The 25,555-nt window shown below is 35.6% G+C and overlaps 1 protein-coding gene across 5 annotated transcripts in view; it reads left to right on the top strand.

The window, feature by feature from the left end:
* Positions 1-25,555, top strand: part of SLC4A7 (solute carrier family 4 member 7) — a 125,769-nt gene that overhangs the window by 89,854 nt on the left and 10,360 nt on the right. For all 5 annotated transcript variants that reach the window (XM_060109344.1, XM_060109340.1, XM_060109339.1 and 2 more), the window contains 10 exons: positions 3,459-3,592; positions 4,760-5,005; positions 6,856-6,961; positions 9,653-9,814; positions 10,212-10,325; positions 12,999-13,160; positions 13,307-13,558; positions 17,631-17,699; positions 19,092-19,265; positions 25,124-25,255. In XM_060109344.1, coding sequence (XP_059965327.1) covers positions 3,459-3,592; positions 4,760-5,005; positions 6,856-6,961; positions 9,653-9,814; positions 10,212-10,325; positions 12,999-13,160; positions 13,307-13,558; positions 17,631-17,699; positions 19,092-19,265; positions 25,124-25,255 — 1,551 coding nt within the window. The remainder of the gene's footprint in view (positions 1-3,458; positions 3,593-4,759; positions 5,006-6,855; positions 6,962-9,652; positions 9,815-10,211; positions 10,326-12,998; positions 13,161-13,306; positions 13,559-17,630; positions 17,700-19,091; positions 19,266-25,123; positions 25,256-25,555) is intronic.

The following is a 25,555-nucleotide window of genomic DNA, read 5'->3' as shown; positions in this document are numbered from 1 at the left end:
ACATGGGGAAGCCATTTGAACAGGAGAAGATGCACAGTTGAGGTAAAAAAAAAAAAGAAAGAAAGAAAGAAAAAAGTTTGTCATGGCTTGCTGGATGAATGGTTTAATAAATTGAGTAAAAGGCTTGTATTGTCTTTGTGGGGGGAGTGGGTGGGAGGAGACAGATCAATTGAACTGATTCTGGGTGGGTCATGGGTGGGAGAATTTATCGGTGGGGTCACTTTGTATCCTTTATGACATCATAGGATTAGTTAGAGCCATGTGATTAACATTAACTAATCCACCCTGGCAGGTCCCCTGGGCTAGACTATTTGGAAGAAGGGAGCATAATTCTGGACAAATGATGGATTTTTGAAGTGGTGTTTAATTTTGCTGTTATTAAATTTGTGTGAATGTTGCCAAAGTGTTAATTGGAAAGTATAACTGAAAACTGCATCTATATTTTGATATGACTAGAATGAAAGTTTTTATGTTTTTTGTTCTTGGTGATACTGTATTGGGGCTGTGGGGGCCTGATACCAGAACAGCATCTAGTGCTTTGTGAAATTTGGAAAGACTTTTTTGTTGCTGTTTATATACATTTTAATGGCATTTAAATGAGACAGTTTGTGATTCCTAAGTATATTTTGTTTAATGATATTTACTCTTTGGAGAAAATTTATTTTTTACAGATAAAAGGTTAAAAACCAACCAATTCTAAGTAGTAATAACTGTTCAATTAAAGTATTTCATAAGCTGAACATGAGGTAAACCTGACAACTGAAATTTCCTTTCAACTCAATTTTTTTTGATTATTTAGATTCTTTTATATTATTCTTTTACATTATTATAGCAGATAGATATTTTTAGTAAGTTGCTTTATGTGCTGTCACAAGTTGTACATGTAACTCTGCTGGTCCCTGAGGAAGTCTGTCTTGTCTGTTACCATCATGGAAATACTGTTTCTTTCCTCTTGGACTATCACTCACTGCCTGCCCGTCTCATCCTGCTATTTAATACCCTGTGCATGTGATAGAGCTTTAGGCACTAGAGGAACATAGACAAGGGTAAGACATGGGCATGTGTCATCTATCCTCAGGGTCCTAACCTAGGAGAAAAAGATAGGATAGTATATATGTAGTTACTATGTCGTGGTGTTCTGTGCCACACATGAGTGAGATAAAGGAAGAGCTGTAGGAGTTGTAATAATTTAGAATAGAGAAATCAGAAATATTATGGAGGGAAATGATATGGAGATGATGCGTTTATTTTCAGATGCCTTACTGGAACTTCAGGTAGAAATGGAGACATTAGGAGGTGCAGTTCCAGAATTTATAGAGTGGTAAGAAAGAAATATGAAGATTGGGAAACTGAAAATAGATGAGGTTAACAATGTAAAGAGAGAGAAGGAGAGGAAAAAAGTCCCATTTATGAAATGGAGGAAGGGTGAGAATGAGGAGAAAAATGGCCCAGCACATTAGACACAGGCACAGTCAGAGCTCTGAAAGAGGAGTCAGGATGATGTAATTTTGTAAAAACCAAAATAGAGGTGTAGAGAAGGAGGAAGATCAGCAGGGATTGTTCAGTGTCGTACAGTGGAGAGACGTATGGGGGAGATTAGGGGAGGGCTTCTGGTGGGTAAAATGGAAGCTTTTGAATGTGGGTTAGTTAGGGCAGTATAGGGAGGGCTGTGATTTCTTTAGGGAAAGACAGGTTTTAGTTTGGGAAAAAAATTTAGTTTAAAAATTGGGAAAAAGTAGGTCTGGGTAAAGAAACCTAGTAAATGTGGCAATGAGGGGTTTGGGGAATGGTGAAAGGAAGGTCTTCACCTGGAAGTTTCTGCTTTTTCAATACAACATTGAGGAGGGAAACTAATTTTGTGCCCAACTGCCTTCCCCACCCCATTAGCATTTCTTTATTTGCCATCTCCTTGTTTCTCTGCTCAATTTTTTGCTTTCTATTTCTAGATGTTGTTTAGACATTTTTTCCTTTGATTTGAACTCTAAATTCATTCCTAAATATACATATTATAATTGAACTAAGGATTTTATAATAGCTTAGTAGTGTCTTCCAGGACAATCTCTTGTTTGCCTGTGGGCAAGAAAACAATTTTATTTCATATAATTCCTAAATATATTGTTAATATGAACACTTACTCATTTTGCCAAAAGTCTAATTTGTATGTGGGTTTGATCCTATTTTTATACTAATAATTGAATGTTACTTTTACTACGTACTATTCTTATGTTGTGATTTTGATTTTGGAACATGCTCTTATTACTGATGATAATTGCTACCATTTATTGAGTGCATTCTATATGCCAGACAGTGTGTTTGCTAGTGTTTTCAGAAACGCTGCTTCTTTAAGTTCTCCTGGCTATCATCACCCACATTTAAAAATGAGAAAAGTTGGGCTGGACAAGCCTGAGATACGGCCATGGTTTAGCATCTGGTAGGAAGCAGTCTTCTACTTCAGATCTGGTTCTGAAGCCCTGCTCTCTGCCTGCTGCTGTGCTGCCTCTCAGTTCCAGGAGGCTTGTTTCTCACAAGTGTCTTGTCTTTGCTTTACTGATGATGGCCTTTTCCTTGCTTAATTGTATTTCCCAGTTGACCTTGATGTTTGTGAATGGTAAACCGTTTTCTTTCTGACCCCTCCCCTCTGTCTAGTGTCATAGTCTATATGCCTTAGCAACTGATAACCTAATCAGTTAGGATGTAATGTTGGTAGTGAAACAAAATTGGCCTACTAGCTTTGATTTAAGATTTCTATGAGTCTTTCATTTTATCGTTTTTACCAAACTTTAATAATAATATTTCCTCATTTATGGTTTCCAGGAATATTTTAAGGAGATTTTTCATCTATTATTTATGTTAAGCATTTCATGTTTTATATATGTTGGTTAAGCCCATCATATTAGATTAATTTCTTTAAAATGTATGGGAAATTGCACTTTAGAAGCAAGTTTGAGAATGATAGTTTCAAATTTGAGTGTGCTAATTTCTTATTCATCTACTTGAAGGAGTCTTTTTTTTGTAGCGCACCACATCGAGCATTTAGTATGTTTTTTATTTTCTTAAATGAACTATTTCAGACATGCAAAAATAATGTGTACATCTTTGTACTCACACCATAGGCTTAAGAAGTAAAACATGTATAGATAGGGTTGGAGCCTCTGTGTCCATCTTGCATTTACCCCTTCCTCCTTACCTCCCGTAGTATTGAGTTTTAAATTAGGGTTGATTGTAAAAGTTCACCTTTAATATGCTAAAACAAAACAATTTTCCCATGTATTTAAAATATATTTGTAATTTTCCATATTTAAATTTTAAATTTGAGATTTAAAGTTGCATTTGCTCTATTTTTTTAACCACTTGATTAATATTTTTATTTTCCAGGTGTCTTATATATATGTATTATAGTAGGTTAGAGATATATTTATGATGTATTACCTTTATTCGTTTCTTTTTTCCTTAAACAGAGTGCAATAGAGTCTCTTTTTGGAGCATCATTAACTGGGATTGCCTATTCGTTGTTTGCTGGGCAACCTCTAACAATATTGGGGAGCACAGGTCCAGTTTTAGTGTTTGAAAAAATTTTATTTAAATTCTGCAGGTATGTAATAGTTACCTACTTGTCACATTTGTTTATGTATGTTTATAATTATATATTATTGTTATTAACTTTAGTTAAAAGTTCACTGTATATTTAATAGCTGAAAAAGAGGATCTGATGAGTATACATATTTTCAATATTTTGGGGCTACTGTGTGGTCAACCCTACTCTGGCTCCTACTCTCATCCCCAGTCACCTTGAATATAAAATCAATGGATTTGAGTGCTGATAAGCAAATCACTTGAGGGACAATAAAAGTCCTTTGTGTTAGCAAATTTCAACCTAGTAAGAAGGTAGTTAATCTGAATTATTTATTATACTGTATGTTGGTCTTATAAAGGAAGTTTAGAAAGCAGTGGATCTCGAAGGCTCACGCTGACTTTACCCAGCAGGCCTGTGTCACAGAGGGAGCTGCAGCTCACAGCATGGGGTCAGTGCAGGTTACTGGAGCTGGTAGCCTCGGAATTAGACATGGCAGTACTATTCCTTTTGCGAGATAAATGCAGTTGAATATTTTAGTCTGAAACAACTTGATGCTGTTGATGCTGTTAAATGTTTGATTCACTAATTCCTCTTGTTTGGATTCTTTTGCCACTGGACAAGCTGATTCTGATTCTGATCTGGCACAGTACACACATAAATAGAGAATGTAGTGGCCTCAAGTGTTTTAGACTCACTGGTAGTAATTTCTTATTTGAAATTGAATTGGAAAATGAAGTCACTGTGGTGATACTGGTGGTAGAGGAGCTGGTGGTGGTGGGGCTGGGGCGTGGCTGCCATGTTGACACTGGAGCATCTGGGTGTTCAGAGAGAGCGACATACATCCACTTGTTCTACAGGCTGCTTATCTGTCATTTACTCCTCATAACTGATTTCTAAAGTGAGGTCTTTGTTTTTAAAATATTTATTTCCTAGTAGATTTTCACTGTAAGTCTTTTATATAAGTAAAATATAATCATTAAGTCTACTAATAAGAAGCTAGGCTTCAGTTGAAGCAGAAAAACACATAGAGCTTTCTTTAGTCATTATTTTGTTATTCTGTAATGTGTTCTCTTTTAGAAATCTTAAGTTTTTATACTGTTCTTACTGTTTGTAATGAAAATTTTAAGTACCAATACTGTTTGGCATGTATATGTTGATCGTGTCCACATTTTTCTTTCTAAACAGAGATTATCACCTTTCCTATCTGTCTTTGAGAACCAGTATAGGTCTGTGGACTTCTTTCTTGTGCATTGTTTTGGTTGCGACAGATGCAAGCAGCCTTGTGTGTTACATCACCCGGTTCACTGAGGAGGCTTTCGCAGCTCTCATTTGCATCATATTCATCTATGAGGCTTTGGAGAAGCTCTTTCATTTAGGAGAAATATATGCATTTAATATGCACAACAATTTAGATGAACTGACCAGCTACTCGTAAGTGTTTCTGTTTCCCCTAATAGTAAATGCATTTTTGCAGAGGTGTCTGAGCAAAAGAAAATGGATTTTTTGCAATGTGATGCTCACTGTATATCTAGCTATAACTACCCAACTAGCAATACGGAGGTTGACTTGTTTGTTACAGATGAGATCTTACCAAAGCACGCAGTGGATGTAAATGCGGTTGAACAAATTCAGTCATTTTTATTCACTGAAACAATTTGTTCAAGTGTGTGTATTTTTGGTTTTATGTGTAAATTGGATTGACCAATTTAAATTCAGTTGTTTGGCAACTAACCACCGTATATTTATATATTCTTCATGTTTTGCATATTCATTAACGTTTTTGAAACTTGATAATTTTTATTGGAAGTTATTTTAAAGTGTAATTTCAGTGCAGTGTTGTATGTTGTTTAGTGGATTATTTTCTTTGTGATAAGAAAAGCATGAAATGAAAATATTTTAGGACTCTAGAATAAAACAGGATTTGAGAAGTAATTATAATAGTTACAAAGGGTTGGCAAACTTGTTTAAATGTGAAAAAGGTTATTAAAATTAGACATACCGAGGTAGATGCCTGTATTTGCTGTCTTGAGCACAGTTGGTATGAGCGTGAGCCTGCATTTGATTAACTTAGATGGAGGAACGTGGTTACCAAAAGCCTTCCTTCCTCCTGTCCCCCTCGGCCCCAGTCCCTCACTTCACACCCCTCCTCCTCTCGCTGTCCTCACACACTGTCGACTTTGATACACAGAGGAGGGAGGGATGTGAAACTTCCTATAAGACATTGACCTATTTGAAAATATTAGTGACACTTTGATGCCAAGTCTATTTTGTGTCATTTTCTTTGCTCTTAAACTAGTTAATTTTTTAAATGTTATTTGTTGTCTTCTCTCTTTCCCTGCTACTTTGATCTTTAAGAAGCGTGGTTTTTAGAGCTAGTGCCAGCCAATTAGAGCACTGTTTCCTACATGTGAACATCATTTGTTCAGCTAACATTCTGTGAGCAGGCACTGTGTTAGGAATGTTGCATAATATTCATGTCAGTGTTCGCCATTCATATCGTAGCCCCTTTTGTGTATGAAGAAACTGAGGCTCGTGGAGGTTAAAACTTGACTTGGGTCAAACAGCTTGTAAATGATAGAGCCTCAGTTGAATCCAAAGTCCAGCCACCTGCCTTTTCTCAAACAGCTCATAATCCAATTGAGAATATTCTTGTTTGTTTCTTTTCCTTTTTTAAATCCATATTTAGAGATTTCTTTGCTTATGTATGTGTTTCTAGCTTTTTCAGGCAGGTGAGATAGTTCTGGATATGAACTGAACTCTCTGATTGCTTTGACTCACCTAGTCCTGTCCTAAAAAACTATGTTTTACCTATTACTTTAAGGATGGTTCCTAAGATGAGTAAAGGATGAGCTTGATCAAGTAGGGCTAGAATTAGTAGGAGTATAACTTATACTGGTTCCCAGTGCATGTTGTGTGTGTGTAGATGGGAAGGCAGCAGCGGCTCCTGTGGAGGTAAGTGGTAAAATTGAGTGGAGGCTGACCGTGTTAAACATGGTGGTGTCTTCTCAAATTTTTAAAGAAAATAGTACTGCCCCAAGGGATATATCTAACCAGTTTCATTAAGTAAACATTTTATTGGTATTTCTATTAGCTTTGTTATATTTATATAAGCCAAACTTTATTCCATTCCATTGTTTCTGATATTTTCACTTTTTAGTCTCCATGCTTTGCAACATGGAAAAAAGTTAAGAAGTTAAAAGCTACTCCATTGTGTGACTGATTTAATAAAATGTAAACATGAAATGCAGAATGGTTAAAATTATCCAATTCTGATTTCTCAGATGTGTATGTGTTGAGCCTTCTAACCCTGGCAATGAAACTCTGAAGGTGTGGGAGGAAAGGAATGTAACAGCACACAACATTCCGTGGGGGAACCTCACTGTCTCTGTGAGTATATGTGAAGTGAAGCCTGGTGCAAACAGTAACCTTGTTATTTAGCTTTTCCTTAGTAAACCTAAATTTCCTTCTTGATTGATGGATATCGTATGTTTTCAGAATATAGAGTTGTGTTGACCAAATAGAAGTTACCACATTTTTATTTATCATGTACTGAAGTGTATAGGTTGAAAAGAATGAAGCTGGTAGGAAGGGAGATCAAGATGGACTGTATTTGGCTTCCAAGATAGTAATTATTAAAAAGATGTGAATAATCTTCTGGTTTCTAATTCCTCCTGGATTCATAAGTTCATAGGCCTGTGGTTGCTGGTCCTCAAGTCGACAGTTCCAGCAGCTCTTACCCACTTGTGCCTTCTGTTGATCAGTCCATCTGCTCCGGGAACTGCTTATTTAGAAGATGAGGAATGCTCATACTGAACCTGTTTACCTTGTAGAGACTAGTATGACTTCAACACTGATGGAAAGGAAAGGAAAAAGGGCAGAAACATATAATGAGCACCTACTGGGTACTGAGCACTATTACATACATACTTTTGCATGTTGTTGGGAAATGTTGTCCTAGCCCTAGAATATCTGTTTTGGACACTTCCCAGGTTGGGATTTAGAAATAAAGATGTCCAGTGATGCTGGCAATATCAATTAAAACCAAGATCCCTTGAGCTTCTCTGGTGCTTTTTATATCATGTAAGCAATTGTAGGTCATTCTTTTCTCTCTAAGGGTGATAGCTCCTAAATATGTAGCTGGAGGGATTTCCTCTGAAATTTTATCCCATTGATAATTTACATCTGCACTGTCCGGTACAGTAGTCACTGCCATATGTGTCTTTTTAACTGTACATTCAATAAAATTAATTAAAAGTTCAGTTTCTTGGCTTCACTAGCCATATTCCAAGTGCTCAGTCCCTTCGAGTGACTGACTGCTGGCTGACTGTACGGGACGGTGCAGATACCTGACATCTTATCATCACAGGCAGTTCTGGGGACAGTGCTGATGGAAAGCACTGTGTGTCAGTAATCAGCTTAGAATAATACTTTACTGTTTTATATTAGAATAATACTTTATTGACTCTATCTCTTTTGTTGTGAAAGAGGTAGAGTTAATAGAGGTGCCTATATGAAAGTGATTTGTTAAAAAAGCTCATTTCATGATGAATAGGATGTTATGTATATGGTCTTTTCAGTGTATTTTCTTGATATCCATCAGGGCCATGTTAGGTTTTTTTTTGTGTAGCTATAGCTTTTATTTCTGTGATCCATGTTGTAAATTGTAGGATTACTAATCTTAGCACGTAGAAATTGAGAATAATGGAAACTTTGTTTTTCTTTCAGTAAACCTGAGTTGTATTTTTTTTTTTTTTTTGCGGTACGCGGGCCTCTCACTGTTGTGGCCTCTCCCATTGCAGAGCACAGGCTCAGCGGCCATGGCTCACGGGCCTAGCTGCTCCGCGGCATGTGGGATCTTCCCAGACCGGGGCACGAACCCGTGTCCCCTGCATCGGCAGGTAGACTCTCAACCACTGCGCCACCAGGGAAGCCCTGAGTTGTATTTTTAAAATGAGTCTCATTAGAATCTAAGTAAGGAAAAAAGGACTTCAATTGCATGTGCCTTTGTTAATCTCTGGTTGCCTTTCAGTTATTTTTCCCCCAAAAGGAAAATCAAGTCAATATATTTCTATAATTGTATTGTATTATGTTATATTATTGACTATGTTATTGATTTTATTAATGGAAATATTTCAGTGGTCACTTTACTTCTCACAGTCCCATGCTCTAATCTCACCATCAGAAAAGTCAGAAAGGGGCTTCCCTGGTGGCACAGTGGTTGAGAATCTGCCTGCCGATGCAGGGGCCACGGATTCGAGCCCCGGTCTGGGAAGATCCCACATGCCACAGAGCAACTAGGCCTGTAAGCCATAACTACTGAGCCTGCGCATCTGGATCCTGTGCTGCACAACAAGGGAGGCCGCAATAGTGGGAGGCCTGCGCACCGCGATGAAGAGTGGCCCCTGCTTGCCGCAACTAGAGAAAGCCCTCGCACAGAAACGAAGACCCAACACAGCCAAAAATAAATAAATAAATAAATAAATAAATAAATAAAAGCTGAGCTGATGTCCTTCACTTAAAAAAAAGAAAAAAGAAAAAAAAGAAAACTCAGAAAAGCCAAGCACAGTTTTTATTATTGATTCGAATTTAATAGTATAGCCATCTCTTATTCAGCATTATAAAGGCAGAGTCGTAATTTTCTGTGTGTTGCTTTTGTTTTAAGCAACTTGTTCAGAGGTAAAGGAAAGACAGTGAAATTGTTGAACAAGAATGCAAACAAATATTTGGGAAATAATAAAAGGCTTATATATTGAGATACATAATCCTTTCACTAAAGGAACTAAGGAGTTGAAAAGGAGTGGAGTGTATGACGTTAATAACTTGACAAAAATACAGTATTTCATTTCAGTGATTTAAGATGCACAGATTTGTCAAACCATGACCTCTCTGAACTCGATATGTTTTAAAATTGATTGTGTGTTAATGTTGACTTGATAGTGTTTTTTCTAAGTGAAACATAAAATAATGGTGTGCCTTATGATCAGTAGCATCTTAGAGTCAAAGAAGTTCTTAGTAATTTATTGGCTATCTGAGAATTCCCTTCATCCCTTCCTTTTCTGTTTTTTCCCCTTTTTTCAGGATTGTAAAATCTTTCATGGTACATTTGTAGGATCAGCTTGTAGTCTCCATGGACCTTATATTCCAGATGTGCTCTTTTGGTGTGTCATCTTATTTTTCACAACATTTTTTCTGTCTTCATTCCTCAAGCAATTTAAGACCAAGCGCTATTTTCCTACCAAGGTAATTGGGGTTTAATTTTGGAGTTCTTGTAATAGTCATGTTTTTAGTTTTCATTTCCTTGGTTTGGTTTATTTCAAAACAATAAGATATAGTTTGAAGTTAGTACTTTATGTCATATAGCTATAACGAAATTATTCATAGTGAAAAGTGTATATTCCATGTCTGAGCTAACAGTAGGAAGACAATGGTATGAGAGATGATAGATTAGTTGTGAAATGTGTTTCTTATCCTTTGCAAAAAATATTAGTTATAAATGTATTTCACTGATACATTGTCACTAATTAAAAACCTCATTCACACTTTCTAGTGGTATATTTTAATCTGTGAAAGATATGAATTATTTAGAAAGGACACATAGTATTTTTGTGTTTATACTAACGAAACCCCTTTAACATAGGTGCGATCGACAATCAGTGACTTTGCTGTATTTCTCACCATAGTAATAATGGTTGCAATTGACTACCTTGTAGGAGTTCCATCTCCTAAACTTCATGTTCCTGAAAAATTCGAGGTAAGGATTAAAACACTTGGCTATTTGTTACTTGGGAATACCAAACTACTTTAAAGTAAGATACCGCCTCCTAAGTAGTTATTTCTAAAATATGCATAGTCTCTCTGAAGAGCTGATGCTTTGAAAGCAAAAATTATATATATGCCTCACATATATAAAAAATGAAAGGATGAACAGAGACAAGTGAACATATTTAGGAAATAAGCAAGAAGGTATCAAAGCTGGCCCATCAGGGAGAGTGAATGAAAATATTCATGGTGAGGAGTTAGGAGTCATTTAAAATTTTTGACCCTTCTCTCGTAGCTGGAGTTCACAATATACTTCCCAGGTGAAAGAAACATTCTTTATTCCTTTATAAAGGAGTAACTCAAACTTGAATTTATAAGAGTGGCAGCGGGATCCTCATGAAAATTTTTAGAAGGGTGGTATATCTGGCAGTAATTGGAAAGCTTTGTGTAACACTTCCCAGCAGAATCAAGAGAGAATTAATTTTTTTTTCCACAAGAAAAATGATACTTAATCTGAGCATCCATGAACTCTTTGGTTTCATTAGCAAACTACAGTTCTTTTGTATACAGTATATCATGTGCATAACACAGCATTTGATAATTATTTTCCCTTCTAAGTTAGAGGTGGTAGCTTTTGAATACTTTCTGGAAATGTTTAATAGTCAAGTATTTGTGTCACTGCTTATATTTACATTTAACTAATTATATGACTTTTATAAGCAGAAGATTTAAAGGGGATTAGGAATAAGGAGTATAACAAAGATAAATTTAGTCTGTTCTCTCTCTCTGGGATTGAAAAATAACATTATTTTAAAAACCAGGGTCCTCAAAAGTAGAGGTAGAAAATGATCCAGCAAAATTATATAAATCTATTTATATTTTTATCTAAAAATAAGAAAAATTAAACTTTATAATATTTATTGTATGAATTTTACTATAAGGATAATTATAAGTAACATAATACATAAATAAGTATAGCATCATTGGGTATATATTTTTTTGCTGCTAAGAGTATATAATTTTTTTTTTTTTTTTTTTTTTTGCGATATGCGGGCCTCTCACTGCTGTGGCCTCCCCCATTGCGGAGCACAGGCTCTGGACGCGCAGGCTCAGCAGCCATGCCTCACGGGCCCAGCCGTTCAGCGGCATGCGGGATCCTCCCGGACCGGGGCACAAACCCGCGTCCCCTGCATTGGCAGGCAGACTCTCAACGACTGCGCCGCCAGGGAAGCCCCAAGAGTGTATAATTTTAAAAGTTTTGGAGACCTTTGTTTAAAAGCGTAGATATTGAGCCACTAAAGATTTTAGGCCATTAAGAGGTGACTATATCAAAGGCATTCTTTTTTTACCAAGTCTTACAAATAGACAAAACTGTAAATTATATTAATGTAATTTCCTGTAATCCTGGTCCCATTTCCTTATTCTGGTTCCAAATATATCCTTGTTATTCATTTATCTAGCTTTCAAGGAGCAGACTGATTTCAAGGGGCTTAAAATACACTTGGGGAAACAAATTAAGAAACAGTTAAGAATATATGCACTGTATAGATAAAACATATTTATTCATGTGCAGTATTGAATATGAAGCAATATAATGTATATCAGTGTGGGAAAATTATAATACCTGTATTCAAAAACAGTAAATTTCCCTTTTGTATTGACACGTGTTTTCATGTAGAAAAAACAGGCTTAATATGACATCTAAGTAATAGAAGTAATAGTAATTCAATATATTCAATATCCTCCAAGAATGCTAAACTCTTATGATCTTTAAAAATGTTTTATTGTAAAACAAATTTTATGTTACAGCATTGAAATAGATTTTTAAAGTGCCAGATTTTTGTCAGCCAATGTTTTGGAAAAATAGTGTAGCGAGGCCCAGTTCTGCTTTAGTACTGACCCTGACAAGATCACTAGTCTGTAGGATCTCCAAAGCAGTTTAGTTTAGGAGTTGATCTAGTAGGTAGATTGATTTCACTTTATATGAAGTAGATAGGCGTGTGTTGAAAGGACACTCTACTTCACTTATCTATTCCTGCATAACAAACCTCCCAAAACATCATACCTTTCACCGACAACACTTTTTTTGTTCATAAATCTACGACATTTGGGACTAGGCTTAGCTGGGTAGTGCTCTGGTCTCCTGGTTTGAGATCTTTTACGTGGCTGCAATCTTTATTGCCTTGATGGGAGCATGTCTGGGAGCTCAGTTCAGACGGCTGAAGGAGCTGGGTAATTGCCTCGCACCCCTGTCTCATCACATTGTGTCTCATCCTCAAGAAAGCTTATCCAGGCTTACTCAGAGCTTAATCTCAGGGTTCCAAAAGGGTTAGAGAAGAAGCAGCAGGGTCCCTTGAGATCAAGACTCAGAAATCACAGGGTTACTTTGACCTTATTCCCAGGTTCAAGGGGAGGAAATAGACTCCCCTTCTAGGTGGAAAGAGTGGCTCAGTCACGGGGACAAGAGACCTGCCTCTAGGGATGAGAAGAATTCCTATGGCTGTCTTTGCAAATAATTCACAGTATATCCCAATATTTAAATCCAGTCCTTTCCGATCCCTTGGCATTTCTTGGGGTAGACACAGTCTGTGCTGTGGAAATTTTGTGCAGTAGGAGAAGGAAGCTTTTTTTCTTTCCTTCTTTTAATCTTTAAATGTTTTAACAGCCTACTGATACAAATAGGGGCTGGATCATAAGCCCGTTGGGAGAAAATCCTTGGTGGACCTTATTAATAGCTGCTATTCCAGCTCTGCTTTGTACCATTCTCATCTTTATGGATCAACAAATTACAGCTGTAATCATAAACAGAAAGGAGCACAAGCTGAAGGTAATTTTAAAATTTTGTCCCAAGAATTGTTTCTTTGAATTGGAGGTGATGAAAATTAATTTCTTCTCTCTTTATAAGTAGTATAGCGTTTTAACCTAAAAGAAAAATGTAGGCTTACAAATATTCATGTTTGTTTCACTTTTCAGAAAGGAGCTGGCTATCACCTTGACTTGCTCGTGGTTGGTGTTATGTTGGGAGTTTGCTCAGTCATGGGACTTCCATGGTTTGTGGCTGCAACAGTGTTGTCAATAAGTCATGTCAACAGCCTAAAAGTTGAATCTGAATGTTCTGCTCCAGGGGAACAACCCAAGTTTTTGGGAATTCGTGAACAGCGGGTTACAGGGCTAATGATTTTTATTCTAATGGGCCTGTCTGTGTTCATGACTTCAGTACTAAAGGTAAAAATCTCCTTATTGCAATGTTTTAAAATCTTTCTTTATCATAAAATTTACACTTGGTTGTATGAAAATGAAACATTAAAATATCTAAAATTAGTTTCATTTCCTAGAATTTACTTGGAAAATAATATTTTGGAGTGGTGGTTAGTGTAGTAGGCATCAGTGTTAGATTGTATGTATCCTTTTAAAAAATAATGTAGTTTAAACAAACAAAAAATAATAATAATGTAAAAGGGTAGTATTAAAGACTATAGAGTTTTGGAAGGAGTTAATCTATGGCTTAGTTATGATCTAAAAGAATAATATAACAGAGGATTTTATAAACATATTAGAGGAAATAATATTGAAAGATAGATGAAACAGTTATTTTACCACAATGTAAAAAATAATATTGCTATTAATTGAATTAATACATTCTTCCTGACAAAGAACATATTAATGAAATGAATGTATTAAATGAAATATGAGTAGTAATACTCATTAGGAAAACAAAAAGAGCTAATTCTATAAATGAAGCATGTAAGAAATTATACTTTATGATAAACGTCTTTTAGTCACATCTGATCTTTACTGTACACATTCTACCTAATCCAGTGATTTAATAAAAAACAATAACCATAGCAAACATAGCTAAGTATCTAATCTTAAATTTTCTATTCATCATGGAAGAGCTCAACTCCATTTTTTTTGGTGTTTCAGTTATGTTTGTTGTAAAGAAAATTAATAAGTAAAAAGTTGTAAACTATTTATAAATTAGGGTACAAACGTGGAGTGTGTGTGTGTGTTACATGTTAACTAAAAAAAATTGTAGTTAATGCTAGAATTCTTTGGCCTCCTTTCATGGAGCCAATTAATTGACCAAATATTTGTTGAGTACTTTCTGTGCTATTAAGTACTGAGGCAACAATAATAAATAGGACACATTATTGTCTACTTTGAAAAACTTGGCAATCTACTTGGTGAAACAGATAGGCAAATGGGCAGTTACTGCATAGTGGTGAGTATATTGTTAGAGGTGCTTGGGACAAGAGGAGAAATATGTAGTGCAGTCTTATGGGGATGCTGCATCTCCTGATGAAGGTTGCCCTTTACATTTTTTAAGTAGTTCTAAAAATTTTTAAGTATTAACTGCATATAGGCAGAAAAATTCAAGTAGAATATCAAGAAAGCTCTAAAATAACAAGTTAGTCTATTTTCTCTCACTTTCCAAAAGCAACTCTCCAGAGGTAAACTTTTTACTCCTTTGTTTTTTAAGTTATTTTGTTAGTTAACACCATTATAGATCTATATACTGTTATAATTTTATTTTTCATTTTATTATCTTTAGACTGAATCTCTTTGCCTAAGACAGTGATTCTTAAAGTCTAGTCCAAGGACCTCTGGGAGTCCCTGACAATCTGTCCGGGGTCTGCAGGAGCCTCCCTTTCCCAGTTATGTGACTGTGTTGAGGCCAGGTTGTCTTCATAGCCTTTGGCCAGAACGATGTATTGTAGCAGATTTAATGCAGGTGCAGATATGAGAGTGTAGTTGTCTTCTGTTAAGCCACCCACTAAAGAGATATACAGAACAGCGCTATCCTTCTCACTTAATCTTATGTTCTTTGGAAATTATAGTTTTCCAGTAAAAATATGTTTTTTATATTAACTTGTAATAGGTTTATTATTATTTCGAAATGAGTTTTAAAATAACTATTGGGACTTCCCTGCTGGTGCAGTGGTTAAGAATCTGCCTGCCAATGCAGAGGACACGGGTTTGATCCCTGTTCTGGGAAGATCCCACATACTGCGGAGCAACTAAGCCTGTGCACGACAACTACTGAGTCCACGTGCTGCAACTACTGAAGCCCGTGCGCCTAGAGCCCGTGCTCTGCAACAAGAGAAGCCACTGCAATGAGAAGCCTGCACACTGCAACAAAGAGTAGTCCCTGCCCTCTGCAACTAGAGAAAGCCCGCGTGTAGCAACCCAACACAGCCAAAAAAAAAAAAAAAAAAAAAAAAAAAACTATTTAAAATTTTTCTTTTAATTTCTAATATGGTGAATATCTATTTCCCACATACCTATATACCTAACTATTTATATATCTATATCTAGATATATCTATCTCTCTCTATATATATATGTATAGAATCCACATAAAAGTATTTGGGGGAAGGGTCCTCAGTACTTTTTAGGAGTATAAAGGGGTCCTTTATAAAAGAGTATAAAGGAGACCAAAAACTTGAGAGCCTCTGACCTAAGTTTATGTCTTTCATGAAGATTTACCCCAGACATCCCATTCTCCCTTTCATCAGTTGTTTTTGGTTGGCTGTGTTTTTAGTTTTATTATTATTGTAAAGGTTACCAACATTTACACTCTGTGCTTTTTCTGTAAGTTAAATTATAGCAATGTAAGCCCTCTGGAAACATGTAATCAGTATTATGATGAAATAAATATTCGCTGAGGACTAGGCAGTGTGATCAGCCTGCGTGGAGGCAGAAATAACCCTTATTTCCCCAAACTCCTGCGGTTTCAAAATAATAGCCCAAGCCGCAAGACCTGAGAAGTTTTCTTAATATTTGTTGACTTCTCTTACTTAAAAAAAAGTACATATACAGGTTCCACTTTTTCTTGTATTTCTTTTTTGTATTGCTAAAGGAATTCCTTGAGTACTTTTTTCATGTCTGGTACCATAATTAGTAAACTTTCAGAGTTCTGGCATGTTTCAAAATTACCCTCTATGATTGATAGATGGATATTCATTTCAAGTTTCAAATTTATTTTTCTTTGAGTCTTAAAGTTATTGTTGCCTAGAGGTCAGTGGTTCTAATAAGAGGTCTGATATCTATTTGGTTTTTGTGTCTCCAGAAGCATCTTTTTCCTTTCTAGAAGCTACCAAAATGTCCTTTTTACTCTTAGAGTTTGGAAATTTCACTAGGATATTTAGGTAAATAGAAACTTTTAATTTACCTTGCTTCTCTCTCTGTGGGTCATTTTACTCTAGAAACTTATGCCTTTAACTGTGGGAATGTTCTTCAGTTGTTTATTTCCTCTTCTCTATTTTCTCTTAGATATTTCTTCACTTTAAATTAGACAAATACTAGACTTTCCAGATATGTTGTTACATTCCTCTTCTCTACGCTCTCTCACTGTTAAAATTTCCTCCATTTTCCTTATCATTTTATTGATCTCTTTAGTCTTATCAAAATCATTGTTACAAAATTCTTTTAAATTATTTTGATAATTGTATCTTTAATTTCTGGGAGGTTTTTTTTTTCATTCTGGTTATTCATTTTTCGTAGCATTCTGAAGTTGCTTTATGGATTAAATATTTTCTTGAGATTCCCTGAGGATACTGATTAGATTTTTGATATGTTTTCTTTTCTCCCTCGGTCCTTAGTTAAGGACATACAAGGTTGTTTAGTAGAGAATGAGTGTGATTCTCCTCTGGCTGTTAGGTCTTTTTTCCTTATAGGTCTCTCCCTTGTGTGAGTGCTGATTGTGGTGTTTGAATCAATGAATGGGGCCTGTTGCTGGCTTTCCTGTGGGATGCCTGGGCATGGACTAGGTAGGCAGTTTGGGATCCCCCTAACTGCCAAAGTAACAAGGACATTCTTTTGCAGGATGGTGTTTATTTATTATACGTATTGTAAATGGTATTGTATAGCAGTCACTGTAGGGGTAGTGATAGTAATAATAATGGCTAACACTTTTTGAGTGATTGATATGTACCATGTGCTTTTCTGAGTATTTTATGAATTTGAAGTTTTTTAATCTTCAAGGCAATCTGATACAGAAACTAAAACAGAGAGGTTAAGGCTCAAGAAGAGGTTAACTGGGTTTTTAAGCCAAGTAGTCTGATTGTAGTGCCTCTGCTCTTAACCACGAAACACAGTCCTTTCTTAGGAGGGAACATGTAGATGGTAAATGATTCTTCAAGGAGGTTATTGTTTACTAGCATTTTTCTTTGTTATAGAAAAGTCTCATCACTGAAAGATCTTTTAACTCTGTCTCATAGGCACTATGTTTTTATGTATTTTTTATGTGAAATTGTTCTGGTAACATGGGTTCTAATTGTGGTCATTTTACTTACAGTTTATTCCAATGCCTGTTCTATATGGTGTTTTCCTTTATATGGGAGTTTCCTCATTGAAAGGAATCCAGGCAAGTTTTAAGCATTTAATAACTTTGTAAAAATAACTTAAACATTTTATTTTGCAATAATTGTTTTTGTGATGGTAGTGATTTATTCTCTGATATTTTGGGGGCAGGTTAACTAGTGACTTCAAATCCACATTTTCCAAGTAATTATTGCTTACTGCACATTTTTTTCCCCTGAGAGTGAGATCATGAACTTTATGTCCTTACCTATTTTTAATTGAAGCTAATGAAAGGTAACTATCAATGAAGAGTAGTATAGTAAGAGGGAGGATCAAAAGGATTGTAATGGGGGGAAAGGGGCTATTTCTGACATGTTAGAACATCAGTTTCAGTTGCTTAGAAAGAAAATGTAGATATTAGTCTTCTATAACCATGGTAATACCTGCCATTTGTATGGTGCAGTACAGTTTATAGAGTCTAGTATACAGATGATTTTCTGTGATCCTCAAAACAACTTTGGGATACGAAAGGAAGAAATACTAACTTTGTAAATCATGAAACATAAATAGACTTACTGAAGGTTTTTAACTAAGTAAGCAATGGAGCCAAGGCTAGAATCTAGTGTTTTCACTACTCTGTTTTGTCTTATTTATAGTATTTCTTGGGAAACAAGCTGATAGAATGAATTAGGATTTGTGTGAATCCAGCCTTAGTGTAGAACGTGTAGCTGCTCAGGCAGGGTTGGCACCACTCACCCAGTCCCGGCCGTGAGCAGAGTGTGGCCCCGAGCAGCCAGCTTCCGGTTGCCGGGTATCTCAGACGCACCAGCGTTTCTTTTTTTTTCCAACACAGTCCAGTTTCTACTCTCCAGTGGTCAAGAGATGATCTCATTAACCCAGTTGATTGTTTTACAACAATTTTGTGAGGTATGTAGGGCTGATCTTATTCCCGGTTTATAAATGAGGAAATTAAAGCTCAGAAGGACCAAGGAGTTGGCTCATAGTTTCCTTTTCAGTGTGTGAAAAATTAGTAATTGTTACCTCAGGTTATTTTCATAAAATTGGTAATGTTAGACTTAGAAAGTACCTTGGGAGATTGTTACTCTTTTATTTTACATATTAGAAAACAAGGTCAGAGAGATTAAGTGACTTGTGCATTTGATTATAGCAGATAAATTTATCAAAATATTTTAATTCCCCAATTTAAAACATTTTGACTTGAGTTTTCTGATTAATGAATTACATTTGTTTAAGTGGTTGCCTTGATTTTTTTTTTTTCCTCCTTGGATCAATATGTTGTAAACTGAAACATTCTCTTGTGTTATCACGGCATATCAGGGAAGTTAGAGTTTAAATCACAAAACCCTAAAGCAGAATACAATTTCTTTTCCTAAGTAACAGAAATGATATTTTTGTTGAAAACTTTTTCTTGTTTTGCTTTCCATTCGATATCCAGTTTTTTGACCGTATAAAATTATTTGGAATGCCCGCTAAGCACCAGCCTGACCTGATTTACCTCCGCTATGTGCCCCTCTGGAAGGTCCACGTCTTCACAGTCGTCCAGCTCACCTGTCTGATCCTCTTGTGGGTGATAAAAGCTTCGGCTGCTGCAGTAGTTTTTCCCATGATGGTAAGGTTTTTTTTTTTTTCAGACTTTATCACTAATTAATAACATTTTTGTGTGTTTTGGTAGTACTTATCTTACTAATATTTATAATTGACTTTGAGAAAAGGATTTTAAGCACCTTAGGTGTTTTGAAATGTGAATTAGTTCTTTCTAGCTATGAAACCAATAGTTTTCAAAATTGCACTTGCTTGTCATTTTCTAATTTTGGTTTGTTTTTGATTTTTAGTCCTTGGGTATAGAACACTGTTCTGTATTTTTAAACAACTTCAGAGTTTAGGATGTTTATGAAGCAAATATGATAGCCCAACTTAAAAAGCAGAGCACCCAGAGCAACATGGTTCTATAATAAGCTATTTCAATACATCTTTTTCAGAAATTAATAGATCTAGAAGTCAAAAAGTAATAAAGATGATATTAATAATTCATTACATTATCATATAATTTAATAATTATTCATAATTTAATCATCAAATTATCACATTTCAAAATTGCAAATTTTGCAAATAGGGAATATGGATCCTTTTGTAAATATTATGCAAAAGTTGGTTTATGTACATGGCCACAAAGAAAATCTTTAAAAATTAAAAAGTTGTGAAAATTATACAGTTAATATTCCCTGATCACATATAAATTAAATTACAAACGAATAGTGAAAAGTCACTAAAAAATATTCAGTATTTTGGGCTTCCCCGGTGGCGCATTGGTTGAGAGTCTGGTTCGTGCCCCGGTCCGGGAGGATCCCACATGCCGTGGAGCGGCTGGGCCCGTGAGCCACGGCTGCTTAGCCTGCGCATCCGGAGCCTGTGCTCCACAACGGGAGAGGCCACAACAGTGAGAGGCCCGCGTACTGCAAAAAAAAAAAAAAAAAAAAAAATATATATATATATATATATATATATACATATACATATATTCAGTATTTAGAAATTAAATTCTGAAATAAGCCCTGGGTGGAAAACTGAGTTAAAAAAAACATTGTGGAGATATTGAAATGAATAACTTTTTATCTATGAGATAGAGCTAGAGTTATACTCATAGGAAAATGTGTACCCTTCGTTGCCCTTATTTTTTCAAGAAGACTTAAAATAAATGCAACCAAGTTTTTTATTTGTAAAGATCAATAATGGATAAACTCATGAGTAAAGAAGAAAGTGAGAGAGCAAAATATACAAGATTAAAAAAGAGAAAAGATACATAGTAACCACAGCTATGGCAGAGATTTGAGGGGTTTTAAGAAAGCAGTATGTGAATCTATAGCAGTAAATATGAACATCTAGAGTAGAGGTCAATAAAGTTTTTTATGTAAAGGGTCAGATAGTAAATATTTTCAGCTTTGTAGGCCACTAGAATATTATACAGACACTTATATGACAAGAGAGAAGTTTCCACAATTTTTTATTGATAAAATTCAAAATACTTGTACAGTTTTTTTTTTTTTTTTTTTTTTTAATGCAAGACTGCTAATGAGAAGAATGGAAATTTTTCACTTGGGACAATATTTCACTTAATTGGAGTTAAAAGTTTACTGTTCCTCTCATCAAATCAGTTCTAAATGTTCATCTGTAAAAGCTAGTCTTAGCTCACAAGCCATACAAAACAGGTGGTGGAAGGGATTTATCCCAGGGGCTTGTGGTTTGCCTACCCCTGATGTAGAGGAAAAAGCCCACTATTTACTACTGTTATTTGATATGAATTGAAAGTTCTAACTGTGATGTGAGATAAGAGTAATATAATAATTGGTATAAAGAGAAGATAACATTATTTGTTGGTAATGTGATTGTATACCTATTAACCCAAATGACTCAAAAAAGACTAAAATCTCTAATAGAATTAATTAGAATTTTTTTAGGGTGGCTGGATACAAGAAAACATGAAAATTAGTATGCAGGCTCTATCTTAGTAATAATGCTAAAAATTGAAATGAAAAAAGTTTTATGCACAATAGTGGCTAAGCACTATAAAATAGTTAATAAATTTAAAAGGAGAAACCTATTTAAAGAAAAATAAACTTTATAATAATATTTGTATTAGCTTCTTAGGGGTGCTATAACAAAGTATCACAAACTCATTGGCTTAAAGCAACAGAAATTTGTGCCACAGTTCTGGAGGCCAGAAGTCAGAAATCAAGGTGTGGAGAGGGCCCTGCTCCCTCCAAAACCTGCAGGGGAATCCTTCTTTGCCTCCTTCTAGGTTTTGCTGACAGTCTTTGGCATTCTCTTGGCTTGCAGCTGCATAGCTCCAATGTGCCTTTGTGGTTGCTTGTGTTCTCCATGTGTGTCATTGTGTCTTCACGTGACCATTTTAGGAGGACACCAGACATACTGCATGAGGAGCCCATTCTCTCCAGTATGACCTGTTCTTAATTAATGATATCTGCAACAATCCTGGTTCCAAATAAAGTCATATTATGAGGTATTAGGGGCTGGGACCTAAATATTTTCATGGGGGACACAAGTCAACCCTTAACAATATTGAAGGACATAAAATTAAGACCTGAACAGATAGAAATATATACCGTGTTCTTTGTTTTGCATACTTAGTATTATAAAAATGTCACTTCCAAGTATGAAGCCTACTAGTTTTATTTGCATGTGTGTTTGTGTGTGGGGGGGTTGGTATCAGTGTGAACTGGGTAATTTTAAAGTTTATAGAGAAAAATAGATACCAGAGCCACAACATCATGGATGGTAGAAATATTCTTTATCTTACTGGGGTTGCTTTACAAGAGTACATGTATTTTTCAAAAGCATTAGACTCTACACCTGATATTTTTTTATTTACTATATGTAAATTGTATATTAATGAAAAGATAAAGATATAATAAATACCAGAGAATAGCAAAGCAAAGATAATTATAATTCAGAATTCCTGGCTGGATGCGGGGGTGAGGGGCTTGACTGTTCCTGTGCTAATATGATAGTGTTTTTTTTTTTTTTTTTTTTAAGGGAATTCCTTTATGTATGTATGTATGTATGTATGTATGTATGTATGTATGTATGGCTGTGTTGGGTCTTCAGTTCTATGCAAGGCCTTTCTCTAGTTGCGGCAAGTGGGGGCCACTCTTCATCGCGGTGCGCGGGCCTCTCACTATCGTGGCCTCTCTTGTTGCGGAGCACCGGCTCCAGACGCGCAGGCTCAGTAGTTGGGGCTCACGGGCCTAGCTGCTCTGCGGCATGTGGGATCTTCCCAGACCAGGGCTCGAACCTGTGTCCCCTGCATTGGCAGGCAGATTCTCAACCACTGCGCCACCAGGGAAGCCCACCATAGTGTTTTGATAACTGAATATTTACAAATTGCTGTCAAGTCAGCATAACTAATAGTGTATGAAATTGGCATAGGAATTGACAAACAGATCAGAAAAACAGACTAATGAGTCCAGAAATTTGTAAGAATATATGAGAATTTACCACCTGAATAACATAAGTGGATTATTTCATTAAAGGCAGTAATTCATTTAAATGGGAAAATTTAGTATATAGTGTTAGAAGATTTGACTGCATACTGGGAGCTAAATAAAGTTGCTATCTTATATCATACTCAAAAAGAAATAATAAATCAATTCAGGATTTAAATGTTAAAATGAATTGTAGTAGAAAATCTTGAAGATTATTTGTATAATCCAGTGATTGAAGGTAATTTTTCAAAGAAGGTAGAGAAATCCAACAGTAAAAGAAAGATGATATATTTGACCACATGATAATTGTTTTGTATGTCCTTATTAAAATCAGACTGTGAACTGGGAGAAAATATTTGTAACATATAAGACAGATAAAGTGTTTCTGTCCAAACTACACAGAACTTTTAGGAATTCGTGAACAGAAGTCAATTGAAAAAACAGGCAAAAGACAGGAAATAGTGAAAACAGAAGATGGAAAACATAGTTAGAACACTGACACAAATCGCAGCAATGTCTATTTGGATCCACCTCCTAGAGTAATGCAAATAAAAGCAAGAATAAACAAATGGGACCTAATCAAGCTTACAAGTTTTTAACATCAAAGGAAAGCATAAGCAAAATGAAAAGACAGCCCACAGAATGGGAGAAAATATTTGCAAACTATGTGACTGACAGGGATTAACATCCAAAGTACACAAACAGCTCATGCAGCTCAATATCAAAAAAACAAACAACCCAGAACATCTAAATAGACATTTCTCCAAAGACATACAGATGGCCATAAAGCACATGAAAAGCTGCTCAACATTGCTAATTATTAGAGAAATGCAAATCAGAACTACAGTGAGATATCACCTCATACTGGTCAGAATGGCCATCATCAAAAAGTCTCCAAACAGTAAATGCTGGAGAGGGTGTGGAGAAAAGGGAACCCTCCTACAGTGTTGGTGGGAATGTAAATTGGTTCAGCCACTATGGAGAATAGTATGGAGGTTCCTCAGAAAACTAAAAATAGAGCTGCTACCATATGATCCAGCAATCCCACTCCTGGGCATGTATCCAGAGAAAACCATAATTCGAAAAATACATGCACCCCAGTATTTATTGCAGCACTATATAATAGCCAAGACATGGAAGCAACCTAAATGTCTATCAACAGATGAATGGATAAAGATGATGTGGTATTTATATATACAACGGAATGTCACTCAGCCATAAAAAAGAATGAACTAATGCCATTTGCAGCAACATGGTTGGACCTAGAGATTATCATACTAAGTGAATTAAGTCAGATAGAGAAAGTCAAATATCATATGATATCACTTATCTGTGGAATCTAAAAAAAAATGATACAAAGGAACTTCTTTACAAAACAAACAGACTCAAAGACATAGGAAACAAACATATGGTTACCAACGGGGAAAGGTGGTGGGGAGGGATATATTAGGAGTTTGGGATTAACATATACACACTACTATTGTACATATAAAAGGTAATCCACAAGGACTTATTGTATAGCACAGGGAACTCTACTCAATATTCTGTAATAACCTCTATGGGAGAAGAATCTGAAAAAGAATATAGATATATGTATGTGTATAACTGCATCACTTTGCTGTACACCTAAAACTAACACAACATTGTGAATCAACTATACTCCAGTACAAAATAAAAATTTTTTTAAATAAAGTAAAAAAAAAAAAAAAACAGAAGAGCAAATCCAAATGTCCAGTGAACATTTGAAAACATCTTCAACCTTAGCAGCAGTTAAAGAAAAGCAAATTAAAGAATAATGTGTCTTTTTCACAAATATAATTTGAAAGTTAAAACGTAATGCTGGAAAATGGGTTCTCTAATGCATTGCTGAGGAGATTTTTAAAAATTATATCTACTTAAATAATGTACATAATGTAAAGTCGTCATAAAAATTAATAATCATGTTTGTGAAGACACTCATCATGCTTAATCTGCTTTATAGTTTTATGCAGAGTTCAAGGGATTTATATAGGAAAAGGCTAAAAATGTCATTTCCTTTTTGTCTTTGAGCAGAAAGTTGAAAAAGATAAATAGGTGACTCAGTTTCTTTGAAATAAGATGGTGAATGAAGTCATTTTAAAATAAAATATGTGAAGTACTTTTCTTTCTTTTTTTTTTTTTTTTTCTTTTTGCGGTATGTGGGCCTCTCACTGTTGCGGCCTCTCCCGTTGCGGAGCACAGGCTCCGGACACGCAGGCCCAGCGGCCATGGCCCACGGGCCCAGCCGCTCCGCGGCATATGGGATCCTCCCAGACCGGGGCACGAACCCGTATCCCCTGCATCGGCAGGCGGACTCTCAACCACTGCGCCACCAGGGAGGCCCGTGAAGTACTTTTCAATTTACGATTTAATAAATACTTTTTCTCCAAGTGATATAATTTGTATATTTTTAGATGTTACTTAATATTCTCTCCATCACTTTTTAAAGGTTCTTGCGTTAGTCTTTGTACGCAAACTCATGGATCTGTGTTTCACAAAGAGAGAGCTTAGTTGGCTTGATGATCTCATGCCAGAAAGTAAGAAAAAGAAAGAAGACGACAAAAAGAAAAAAGAGAAAGAGGTAAAAAAAGAATTTTAAACATACACTATTCACTTATTGTTTAATATTTTGTACCAAGTAGCAAGCACTATTATAGTCACTTTGATGGAATCAATTCCTTCAGTCCTCCTAAGAACCTTATTATTATAAAGTATAGGTGCTTTTATTATCCCCAATTTACAAATGAGGAAACAGAGAGAGAGGTTAGTAGGTAGTTTGTCCTAACACAGGCTCTTACCCATACCAACTTGCCTTTAGCTCTTGCCTTTATGTACATTTATGTTAAATGTACATAAGTACATTTTAGCATACATTTTAATT

The sequence above is a fragment of the Mesoplodon densirostris genome, chromosome 10 (genome assembly GCF_025265405.1).
Source record: "Mesoplodon densirostris isolate mMesDen1 chromosome 10, mMesDen1 primary haplotype, whole genome shotgun sequence".
Lineage (NCBI taxonomy): Eukaryota > Metazoa > Chordata > Mammalia > Artiodactyla > Ziphiidae > Mesoplodon > Mesoplodon densirostris.
The sequence above is the reverse complement of the archived record's forward strand: the minus strand, read 5'-3'. Positions and strand labels throughout refer to the sequence as shown.